At 41.8% G+C, this 12253-nt stretch overlaps 1 protein-coding gene across 3 annotated transcripts in view; it reads left to right on the top strand.

Moving 5' to 3' along the window:
- ESRRB (estrogen related receptor beta) overlaps window positions 1–12253 on the top strand; it is a 133210-nt gene that overhangs the window by 80100 nt on the left and 40857 nt on the right. For all 3 annotated transcript variants that reach the window (XM_005479778.4, XM_074542580.1, XM_074542579.1), the window contains one exon: window positions 5820–6229. In XM_005479778.4, coding sequence (XP_005479835.2) covers window positions 5820–6229 — 410 coding nt within the window. The remainder of the gene's footprint in view (window positions 1–5819; window positions 6230–12253) is intronic.

Genomic DNA, 12253 nt, shown 5'->3' with positions numbered 1-12253 from the left:
TAAGTATAACTTAAATCTATTGTGAGGACTTCAGGACTGAAGTACAGTTCCACAAGTACAGCCATATGGCTTCTGGAAGACACAAGCTCTACAGGCATCTTTTCTGCAGGGTTTTCCAGTTTAGGAAACTTTCGAAAAGGAAAGTTTCAGGAACTTTAGAAATTCTGTATGGAATCCATATCCAGTGTGAGAGCCATCCAAAAAAAAGTTCATTTCTGACCTTTTGCATTTCTCACTGTGCCCAGAATAGGGAAGATTTTTCCTAAGGAGGGCATGAGTGGTTTCTATTTCTCCCCTTCATAAGCTGATACTAGTTCTACAGCTGTATTTCAGTACCCATTTTAATAATAATTTCAGTCTTTTTGTGGAAAATCTCCAACATGCTGAGTTGGTGACTTAATGACGAATCCAGAAAATACTGGTGTAGGGGCTGGACTACATGGCAGAACATATGCCCATTCCTTACTTTCTTCAGGAAATTGGAGTATAGAACTGGTCTATCCTTGCATTTCCTGTTGAAGATGAGGTTTCAGACACTAAGGAAGCTTAGCAGTGTTGTCACTAAACTTTTTTTGATCCAGTTTTGGAATAGCAAGTGGTACTTGGAGAATGTAGAAGGTCAAATACTTATGTTTGCATGAGCACTTAGTGCTCAGATGGTATTAAGTTACTGAATTGTCTGTACCTTTAGCTGATAAGAAGTTCCCCTGGAGGGGAGAAGTTACCTTCTTTTACAAAGCTGGGTGTTCTGGCTGTCCTGCTAAGCAGGTGTGAGTGATGGACATTTTTTTTCCTCACTTATACATAAAGACTACTGAATTATTGTAGTACCCCACAAATCCATAAGTGGGGTAAAGAGCTGAATGTAGGTACAAATTACTATTTCAGGCAAAAATAACCCAGAAGGATGTGCAATAAAATAGCCTTACCTGCAACAATCCCAAACTTGTAATCCTTGATGTTTAAAAGAATGAAAATCAGGGGTACAACTGCCATAATTTTATAACTCCAGTCTTCTGTCCCTTTTTGTTCCTCCCTATCTAGCAAGCTTTCCTTCTCTTATTATTGCTGTTGTTCTCAAAAGATCATTAAACTCATAAGCCTTTAATGGCTAAATACCAGAGAAATAGCAAAAGATGAAAGGCTGGAGAAGAATTGAGGAAACTTGTAATATTAACCAACATTGCTGCCCAAAGGAGAGAACGCTGATGGATAAAAACCTAAAGCACAGTTTTGTCTTGGTCTAAACTTGTGTGTTTACATCCAGAGTCACTGAGGTCAGAGCACACTCCTCTGAGGGCAGTTATGAGCACATAAAGGCTAAGAACACTGTTAGTGATAAACAGCAGTGGGTTTATGAAACGGGAGTACAGCAGACAATAACCTGTCTTGATGCAATTAGATAATTAGTGGGCAAAAGGAATGCAGTGAATAGACTGACTCTGGACCATGCATGGGCTTTTGACACAAAGCTGTGCAAAATCTTATTAGGGAAATTAGATCAAATTGGTTTTGATACAAATCCTGTGAAATGAATAATGGATTAAATGACAGAGTGTAAACAGAAGGGTTAGAGATATTCTTTATCCTTCTGCAAAGATGATGTCCAAAAGGACAATGCTTTGACTGTAAATACTCATTGGTGACCTGGAAGGAACGTAAAAGTGATCACTCTCAAATTTGCAGATGACAGAACCAAAAAATACTAAAAAAAAATCAGCGTAGAAAAAAAATAAGAGCTAGGCTGAAAAATGATCATTGTGAACGGGCTTTGTTAAAACAAGTGATAATTAGCACTGTGTAATTCAAAGATGATACTGGGTCTACTTTGGAACAAGGAGAATCTCCAAATTTCATGTTGTGCAAAGCACAGTGGCCAAAGCAGGTTGTGTTCAGAGAGGTCCCAGTGAGACAGGCTATCAAATTGTGTGAGCTGATGTGCATCCTGATGTCTGGCAAAACTACTGCTCCGTTGGTCCATATGTCTTCCTGGCTGTGTGCTTTCCAGAGTGACTCTCCCCTGTAGTGCTGCAGCATTGCACTGTGCAGTTCAGGGCACCTTGCTGCAACAGAGACCCAGGGAAGTTGGAACAAATCCAGAGAAGGACCACAAAGATGCTAAAGGGATTAGAAGGAATGACCTATGATGAGGAAAGGTGAAAAGAACGAAATGTTTAGAGCCTCTAAGCCTGTTACATGGGCACAGAAATAGTAACGGAGTTTCCTGTGCCAGCACGGAGGAGAGTTGGATCAAGTCTCTCTCCTTTTACATTCCTATTAAGGTAACTAGAGCCAAGCAAAATGGCTGTTCATCACTTTGAACTCTTTGCAAAAAACATTTAGCTGTTCTTCTTGAAGTTCAAGATGTTGTATCTCATTGCCAGGGGACACTCTGACTGTTTAAAAATCAGCACGGGAGCTCCATGAGACTTGCAGAAAGTCAGAAGCCAGAAAAGAAAAGCACATGCTCTGGAATGGCTGGAGTCACCTTAGCTGTAATCTTTGATCTATCTTCGTGGTAAGGGCTTTAGCTCTCAAGCGTGCATTCACATCCAACCAGAACTTGCTATGTACTGCTGCCTGCTGGAAGGGAACAGGAGGGTCCTCAGCTGAAAGGATGTAGGGGCTTGTTTCTTGATTCACCCTCAAACACTCACTGTTTGCATGCCTTGAGGGAAGAAGGCTCCTTGTTTCCCCAGGTTCTTTTTCTTTTTTCTTTTTTCTTTTTTCTTTTTTCTTTTTTCTTTTTTCTTTTTTCTTTTTTCTTTTTTCTTTTTTCTTTTTTCTTTTTTCTTTTTTCTTTTTTCTTTTTTCTTTTTTCTTTTTTTTTTTCTTTTTCTTTTTCTTTTTCTTTTTCTTTTTCTTTTTCTTTTTCTTTTTCTTTTTCTTTTTTCTTCTTCTTTTTCTTCTTCTTCTTCTTTTTCTTTTTCTTCTTCTTTTTCTTCTTCTTCTTCTTTTTCTAAAATTTATATAATTTTTTTGTTGTTGTTGTTTTTATTTTTTGTTTTCTCTCCACTGAAGGAAAGTCACTTGGTAAGTGCTCTTGAGGTCATCTGTGAATGTTGGGCTATTTAAGTAACAGAAGTTGGGATTTGGGCTCCACTGATGGAATCTGCCAGTACAGCTCATCTCCTTATCTTTCCTGTTTCATAGTGCTTTCCTCTGTCTGCCTTGAAAATTACAACTCCAGCTCTTCTTACTGTGGAGTTCCACAGTGCAGAACAGTCTTTTATGGTTATTTTGTCTTCCATTTTAACCTTAATCTCATGTTGCTGTGTCCAGTGATCTTCATTTCTTTGCGACAGATGCACTCTCAGGTAGGGAGAGGTTCCAGCTTTGCTTTGCTGTGAGATGCTAAGATCTGGTCTCAGCTAGCAAAGTTTCATCTTCCTTCACACGGTCAGCTGTGTTGGACCAAATCTGCAATATGTCTAGGTGCCCTGTGGGAATAGAGATGGATGCACCTGCAGTGATTTCTGTAACTGCTCCATGACCTCTGGGCAAAGCATGGGCATTTATCAACTCATCACACTGTCTCTGAGAGGGCCCAAACCCTGGATTCCTCTCAAGTAACACCAGGCAAAGCAGCTGAGGAACGTGAGATGCCTGCCCATATTCTCAAGGTCAACAGTCTTGCCAAAAAACAAACTTGGCTGATCGATCCCAGAGATAGGAGATGAGGTCAAACTTTGAGGATGAAACAGAGAAGAGAAAATTAGGAGATACTTAGGTCAAATGAGATCATAAGGATGCAGGACTGTGAATTTACTGCATATCAAACATCTATACTCCTATCATCAGACTCACAGATGTGATACATAAAAGTGTGCACTCCAGCTTTGCTGATTCATAGAATGTTTTGTCCTGTCCCCTGATGGATTTGAATCCTTGGCAGAAGGAGTTGCCACAAATACCAGGTAAATAGGCTGAAACTGAAATAGAAATTACCTTCATGACCATGGTATGGAAACTTTAAACAAGCAGAGGTTCCAAGAAGACAAGTCAAGCATCTCAGGTCAGTCAGAATTCTTTGCCATGTCATCAGGAAAATGCTTGTTTAGTTTTTCTTAAAGCCTTTGACAAATTGTCTTGCTGAAGGGAAAATTTAACCTCTCAGGTTAATACTATTATCAATTAAAAGGTGTCAAAGACCCTACTTGGAAAAGAAAGAGAAGTCAATTTTCAGCATGATAAAGGTTAACATGCATTACCCACAAAGATCAGTATTGTGGTGTTTGATCCATGTGTTAATGATCTGGGAAATGGGTGAACAATGAGACTGCAGATAGAATCAAATTACCAAGGAAGAGTAAAGAACTCCAGAGGATCCTAATAAAGCTGGGTGTGTGGCCTGCACAGCATAGTAGCACATGAAATACACTGTTGACTATTGCAAAACATTGCACACCAGAAGGGTTAATTTGATTTTTTCATTCATCGTAATGGATTCTAAATTAACTCTAGCAACTCAGGAATAAGATAATACTGCTTGTTGAAGAAATGGTAACAATTCAGGTTTTCATTTAAAGAGGGGAAAAAAGCAAACAGTGCAAGGAGTTACATAATATGTAGACTGAAAATAACTTTGAAAATATTGTAACGTCACTAGGTAATGGCGTGCCTTTCCTTGACTACTGTCCAGACCTTCAGCTGGAGAAGTGATGGAGCAGTGCCAGTTCCATGCTGCTGAGGAGCTGGCTCATTGAACTCTGTTCTGGACTGAACAGAAATAGCCAGACTAGAGGAAGTTCAGAGATGGATGATGAAGCAGATAAGAGATCTGCAAAATCTTCTGCATGGAGAGCAATCATATAGATAATGAAGAGCTGAATGAGGAGAACATGGAAAAACTACATTTCCTGAGAAGGAGAGTCAGGAGATGTTCAGGGATCCTGACAGACTGTGAATATATTATCGGCAAATAAAACTGGGATTTGTTCATACACCGCACAAGTAATCCCTGAAACTCATTGCTGTAAATATCATAACAGTCTTCCAAAAAAAGACTGAACACTTTTAAAAGGAATAAGACTATCTGTGACTAAAATAAATACAAAATGCTTGAAAAGTTGTTTCCTGAACTGAAATGGTGATGTTCTTTCCATAAATTTTAGAGTATAACCCCTCTTTAAGAAGTGGGAATTTGTGTGGCCATGCAAAAGCTCAATACTAGTAAACAGAAGAAAGATTAAGATTTAAGATTAGGCAGATGATTTTTTGAGCAGATGATTTTTCCTTCTGTTTTGAAGCTCCTCTTTTAGTGATGATAGTGCAGCAGGGCAGGGTAAAGGGTGAGATGCGGTGAGAGAAGGAGTCAAACTTGAAAATTAATCAAAGACTTCTGTATTACATATGAAAAAATGAAAATCCAATCTGAGCAGGTCCTTCCTGCAGAGCATGCTACTGAACCTTTTGCATAAAGCTAGGACAGCCCATTCTCTACCAAACACCTTTTTCACCTGGTCTGCCACAGGGAAGCTTGTTTCCTTCTGCTGTCTCAGGGTAGATGGTGCTCTGGGTAGACCGTGCTTCATCATGAAAGAGCACTCATGCTCTTTCCCAGCACTGCAGCCTGTGAAGAGCCTGAAATTATGATCTACACAAAGAGGTTTGTCTTTACTCTAGTGTGAGTCTGTGGGGAGCAGGTGGGCTGGTCTTAGTCTGTTGTACCGATATTCCTCCAGAAGAGCCTGCATGGGGTTGAACTGCCCGAGCCAACTGGAGTTGGACTGATGTGGCAAAAGGAGGGCTCTCTTTTGAGTAAACCTGGAATGGGGTTTGGCCAGGCGGTTGCTGAGTGCTTTGCTCTCTCCCTGCAGGCTGCTCGGCAGAATGGCCACGGAGGAGCGGCACCTCTCCTCCAGCTGTGGGTCCTTCATCAAGACCGAGCCCTCAAGCCCATCTTCCGGCATCGACGCCATCAGCCACCACAGCCCGAGCGGCTCCTCCGACGCCAGCGGTGGCTACGGGATGGCCATGGGGGGCCACCCCAATGGCCTGGACTCGCCACCCATGTTCAATGGCACGGGCATCGGCGGCGGGTCCTGCCGCAAGCGCTACGACGACTGCGCCAGCGCCATCATGGAGGACTCGCCCACCAAGTGCGAGTACATGCTCAACGCCATCCCCAAGCGGCTGTGCCTGGTGTGCGGGGACATTGCCTCGGGGTACCACTACGGCGTGGCTTCCTGCGAGGCGTGTAAAGCCTTCTTCAAGAGGACTATTCAAGGTATGGTGGGAACTGAGGCATTCACTCCATAGAAATAAAGGGACATGGCCCCAGACGTGGCTGAAACTGTGGTGTCATATAAAAGGGGGAAAGGGAGAATGAATGTAATGCACCTAACTCTCCATCCTTTTGTATGCTTCCTCTCTCCTCCTGCTCAGTTCTGGGTCTTCCAAATCAATATGGACATGGAGTTAGACTATGTGATGGTAGGAACTTTTGCTTAATTCCATGCCTGACTGGCTACCAGATCTGGGTATCTGGACTAGTGGATCTTCCTGCCTCTGCTAGTGGCACTGATACTATGAGAATGTAGCAGCTAGTGGAGTAAGGCCTGGGCAGGAAGTGCTTTGCCTTCTAGTGGTGTTTTAAGGCCCATTTGAAGAGTAGATGCTTCTGCCAAAAGATGGAATTTATGTAGTCACATCTGTACCTTGAGGTGAAAGCTCCAGCATTACAAGAGTAGAGAAATTCTACTGTCCTACTAGTCCTGATATGTAGCAATGAACTCCGTACAAACCTCAGCACAAATCTGGACAGAGAACTTTTGTGTTAGTCAGTCTTTTTCTCCTTTTCCAGTTTCACCAACCTCTTTCATTAAGATGTATATTCTTTGAACATTGAAAAAACTAGGCACTGAAGAAGGTGAAGTTTTTGTCAGCCTCACTTAGGATGAGCAATTCCTCAGGTGATTTTGAAAACCTCAATGCACGCATGTGTAGATGAATTGCAGTGTGTTGCTCCTTCATGTATAATTCACATATGAGAAGTATGGCTGTGTCCTGACTGCCAAAAGTGTGCTTGCAGATGTGCACGTGTGCAGCTACAATATAATCAAAAGCAGGAGTGCATCCAAACAACTTCCAATATATGTGGATGCTTGGGTATACTTATATACACATGGCCCATGTGAGCAAACATGTCTGGATGTACAGATTTCCTCCTTTATTTCCTCCACTAACTGGAAAAAGAGCAGGATCATTCACCTGCCAGTGGGAAGTGTATTGGGTTTGCCCAAATATGGAATGCTGACTGAAGGCAGCTCTACAGTTAGCAGGCAGCTGTGCATGTACTTGGCTGCTGGCTGGGGTTAGTCCACCACATCAATACTTCCTTGCCCCCTGTGAAATGAAAGAAATGCACATGTGGAGAGACCACTCACTTTGTTAATTGAATGGAACTGATTACACTATGTTGCTGGAGATGTTCAACTCTTGAGCAGTACAGGGTGCAGTTTATCCCAGGTCTCTGCAAAAGTCACTATATCTATCTTGTTTTCATAGATTTCAGATATCTCTCCTTAATGTGGAAATCTAGCTGTGGAAATAATTACTCTGCCTCACTGATACTTCCTTCTTTATTACACCATGGCCATGTCTAGGGCATTGGCCTGTTCCCTGGAAGGGTTTCTGTGATTTGTCATTGCTGAATCTCTGTGTTTGGATGTGAACTTTTACTTGCATATCTGTCAGCACTGACTCCATCCCTTCTCCAGCTCTTGGACCCTTCCTAGTGTTTCTTTTAGGCACATTCAGGTGCTCAAGCAGGGACAGGGTAGCACTCTGAAGCAAAGTCCTGGTGTCTTCTAATGCAGGGAAAGACCAGATAATTAACCCTTCATGGAAGTGGTACTGGAGGACCTCTGTGGCAGAGCAGAAGAGATCTTGAGAAGAAGAAAAAGACATAGGAACTTTGAGGACCTCTGTGGCAGAGCAGAAGAGATCTTGAGAAGAAGAAAAAGACATAGGAACTTTCTGAAAACTCTTCAAAAGTAAATAATGCATGGTAGCAGCGCATGGAGCCTGTATCGGCCAGGTGATATGCCAGCTGACTGAATCCCAACATGGGAGAGTGCTTCCCTCCATCTTCCTTTCCCTAGCAGAGCCATATTCTTTCTCCCTGTGGTTCCCTAATTGATTGCATGTTAACATGTAGGAGACAGGGGGATAAAGGAGTAAGTGGAAACTTCTCTCACCCTGTCATCAGCCTGGGCTGGCAACTGAGGTACCAAAATGCTTTTATTCCTCAGAGAGATTCAAGTGTGCTGTGCCTTGGGTGAGCAATTTCAGCTATGGAGCTGAAGGCTGAGCCCAGGGTAGTGGGCAGCAAACAGGCCTGCAGAGTTTGGTAGAGCCAAGAAAATGCACTGTTCCCAGGGCTCTGCTGCTGTGGGAGTGATATCCAAGTCTAGCCCTGGGTGTGCAGAGGAAAGGATTTAAGGATCAAATGAAAGAGGAGGTGAGTGGCAAGAGCATTTCCAAAAGGTGTTTATCCTGCAACTTTATTATTTTCAGTAGCTGTTTGAAGTATCTAACAGACAAAGTGAAACATCTTCATCCAGCACTGATGTAGGCTTTGCAGAAAGGATGCAGATGTGTATGTTGTATAGCTGCTTTCCCAGTATCCTAGTACCAAAATCTTGCCATGATTCAGTATGTGGGAATGGCATTGACTCAATGGTTTGAGTACTGAGGAGGAGCAATGACCCCAGGACTTCCCAGATGCTCAAGAGATGGAATAGGTAAATTTATCATCAGGCTTTTGTGGTCTTGGACAAGCCACTTCACTTCTCTGTGCTTGAGTATTGACAGGTGAAAAACTATTGAATACTATGACAGTACTTACTCTGCTGGCCTTACATGTGCATGCTGCCATAAAATGGGTCTAAATCTGTGCTGAGTTACTAAACTACTGCTGCCCTATCTAGATACCCCTGATCATGAAACAAAGCTTCACATCAAGTCCCACTGCCAGCTAGCCCTGCCCCTTCCCCCTGCTACAAATTACCCCATGCCTATTACAGTTTTTAAGCTGCATTAATTCACATAAAACCTGCATATCTTGAGGCAAGAGTATCTTGCAATGGCCTTTTGACTCGCTCTGCTGCTCTAGCAGCAGCAGGAAGAAGGGACATCCAAGCTGCAGACCTTCTTTAAGCATGATGGCTTTTTTGCAGCTGACTTTCTCTTGGCCAGGTGAGGCCAGGTTGTCATGGACAGCACAAGGGCTGCTGCTTTTCAAATGATGGGGAGAAGATAGAGTGAGAGCCAGCACGGACATGGCTGAATATCTCTGAGGTCACTAATATTGCTGTGTGGGAGTTTTCTGTCAGTAGGATTTTTCCAAAGAAAAGTGGAATTTTTATCAAGTCAGATTTCCTCAAGAAAAATTTTGATGATAGGAGAAAAAAAAGAAGGCAGGAGAATCCAAACCATTGATTTCCTTCTAGCTGAATTGGAGTGTTTGGTTTTCCTGAGCTAGGACAGGAAGACAGGATCACCCAACACACCCTTAACCTGTCCCACCTCTGTCCTTTCTTATGTTGCGTTACATTGCCCAAGGATCAAGGCCTGGAAACCGGTGTGGCATTTCCACTTTGCAGTGTTGGCAATGCTTGAGACAAAAGTGAAAACCTGAGGTGAGATGAGGGAACACATCCCTGGGCTGCAGGTCTTTCTCTCTGAACATGATATTTTGAACCCCAGGATTGTATTTCCTGTGCTTTGAAGCAGTCAGAAATCCTAAACTGACCTGAAGCATTTTCAATCTCAGCTAGGCTGACAAAATTTTAATCCTGTTTCTCTATCATTGTACTGTTTCACAGAATTATATTCTAGTAGCAGTTTGCATTTACCTCACCTGACTGTGAATGTTGTGGGATGTGCGATCTAGTGCAGATAGGAGAGAATCTGATTTCAGACACGTTTAAGTGTGCTGCCATTGGTGCTCAAGAGAAGTGTGATTTGAAACGAAAGATTTCATACTAGTTGAATGTAAAGGAATGGGTCTGTTACATAAAGTATAGTTTTGGATGTTTATAAAAAAAAGCTTTTTTAATTTCTCTTTCATGAAAATCCTAACGAATCCTTTCATCCAAATTTAGACACAGACAAATACTGGATTTTTTACAGGATAGAAATTCTCCATCAAAATCTATTCCTTCTCTTAATAGTTTGCTCAGTAAGTAAAGCATTATATGTCAGTCAAATATATTGTCATTCTCTTTTTGTTCATAAATAGTTACTACTAGTAGGTAGTTTTGCCTACTTTGAATATTAACTAATAACAGTGCTGTGTAACAATATGAGTCCTTTATTAGTTACTACTAGTAGGTAGTTTTGCCTACTTTGAATATTAACTAATAACAGTGCTGTGTAACAATATGAGTCCTTTATTATTCAATATACTCATGACTATAAGTACCTTGCATCTATTTTTCATCTTCAAATGGCGAAAATAAAGGTTATTTCTAAAATGACCCATTATTATAAAATAAAAACTCAAAGCTCAGCAAAACATTGGAGATTCAAAGAGACACATTTGCCATCATCTTCTGGATAGGAAAATAGTGTTAGGCAAAGTGCCTGCATCTGAGAATTTGCAGCTTGAGTCTTGCAGCTTCAAGCTGAGTGCAGCAACAGAACTGCTATGTTGGGATTCCTTTACACCAATAAGGGGCTTAAAAGGTGGATAATGCAGCTCAGAAGACTTGTGGGGATTTATAACAGGCTTGTGATAAAGTCTTCTAGGGCTTTCTGGTTCTTGTTGTGGTGCTTGGAGTGGCTCCTAGGAAGAGGAGTGGCTGACAGAGGTTTTCCTGAGCAGGAGAGTGTTAGAATCCACACTCACAAAGGAGGTTTTGTGTCCCTACAGTAGCAGCAGCCACATCAGCTGGGAACTGTCCTATCCATCTGTCCTTCTCAGAAATGTGCCTGCTGCTTTTCAGGTGGGAGTTCAGAGTTTTCCAAAAACTTCTAAAGCTTACCCAGGGAAAGTGCAGTATTTCATGATCTGGCGCATGACTTCTGATTACTGTTCACAGATCAGTTGAATTTAAAAAACCATCTTCAGTGCAACCTCAGCTCCATTAACCTAGTGTTTTCTGTTTGCCTCAGTACATCTGTACAGCAAGCTCTGTGCAGAAGGATCTTTTCTGTGGAAGTTCTGTAAAATATTTCTGTGCCTGAAACCCTATAGACAAATTTGCTGCTGATAGGGAGCCCCAGAACCCCCATCCTGCATGCTTATGCAAGCAGGAGGCTGATTTGAGTGAGTTTTTGTGAAATGTCCAAGCCTTCTTTTGTAAGTAGGACGCAGATGTGCCACTCTGAGGAGGCAAACAGTGCTGGTGTTACACCTATATGTATCCTGTTTTCCTTGTAGCATCATTTGAATCCTTTTCTTTGAAAACTGAGGCTTAAAAAATAACCCTTCTTACCTCATGCAGATCACTGAGAGATATTCCTCTGATTTTCACAAAGTACCTCTCCTCACACCAAGGCTTGAGCTGTGATGCCTCAGCTAGAAGGACTAATTGAAGTGAAGTGCAATGAAGAAGAAACAAGAAAAAGCAAGATGGGCTTTTTTTAGCAATCAGAAGCTGAAAAATTTTTAAGGACTTTATTGACTATTTTTATCCAGTCCTTCCTGAGTTTTCTTGCAGAAAGGCTTTCTAGAAAGGTAGAACCAGTAAGCAGGGAGTAGCTTGTGTCCCCAGTGCTGTACTGATTTCAAGCTCTGTTCTCCTGAGAACCCTATCTATAATTTAAGCAGGAGATGGGTGCGATTTTTCTGTGCTCCCCAAGCTCAGGGAGGCATTCTTGTCTTGTTCCAGAGAGGTAGGGTGAATATAGATAGGGTCTCTTGAAGTTTTGGTGTACAATTTTCGAGTGCTACTAATTATATGTGCGCTAGAAAATATGTTCCAAATTGTTTAACAGTCAGAGGTCTAATTTTGCAGACAATAGGGTAGTTTTGCAGTTCTCCAGCATAAAGAAGCATGATCTATCACTTTAATAGTCCTTTGCTGTTTTGTAGCATCTCTCATCTAAGGGCTTTAAAGTACAGTTACACCTTATTGAAGAAAGACTCACAATCTCTCCAGAAGGTAGGTTTGGTGTTCATTTCATTTTGCAGATGAGTCAACTAGGACATGGTGAGGAAGTGATTTGACCTACAAGGTGATATATGAGGGCTTAGAAGAAATCCAAACTCTGATCTGTTCACCTACCACTTGATTTTTGAAGC

This window comes from Zonotrichia albicollis, chromosome 6, assembly GCF_047830755.1.
Source record: "Zonotrichia albicollis isolate bZonAlb1 chromosome 6, bZonAlb1.hap1, whole genome shotgun sequence".
NCBI classification, from domain to species: domain Eukaryota; kingdom Metazoa; phylum Chordata; class Aves; order Passeriformes; family Passerellidae; genus Zonotrichia; species Zonotrichia albicollis.
The sequence above is the reverse complement of the archived record's forward strand: the minus strand, read 5'-3'. Positions and strand labels throughout refer to the sequence as shown.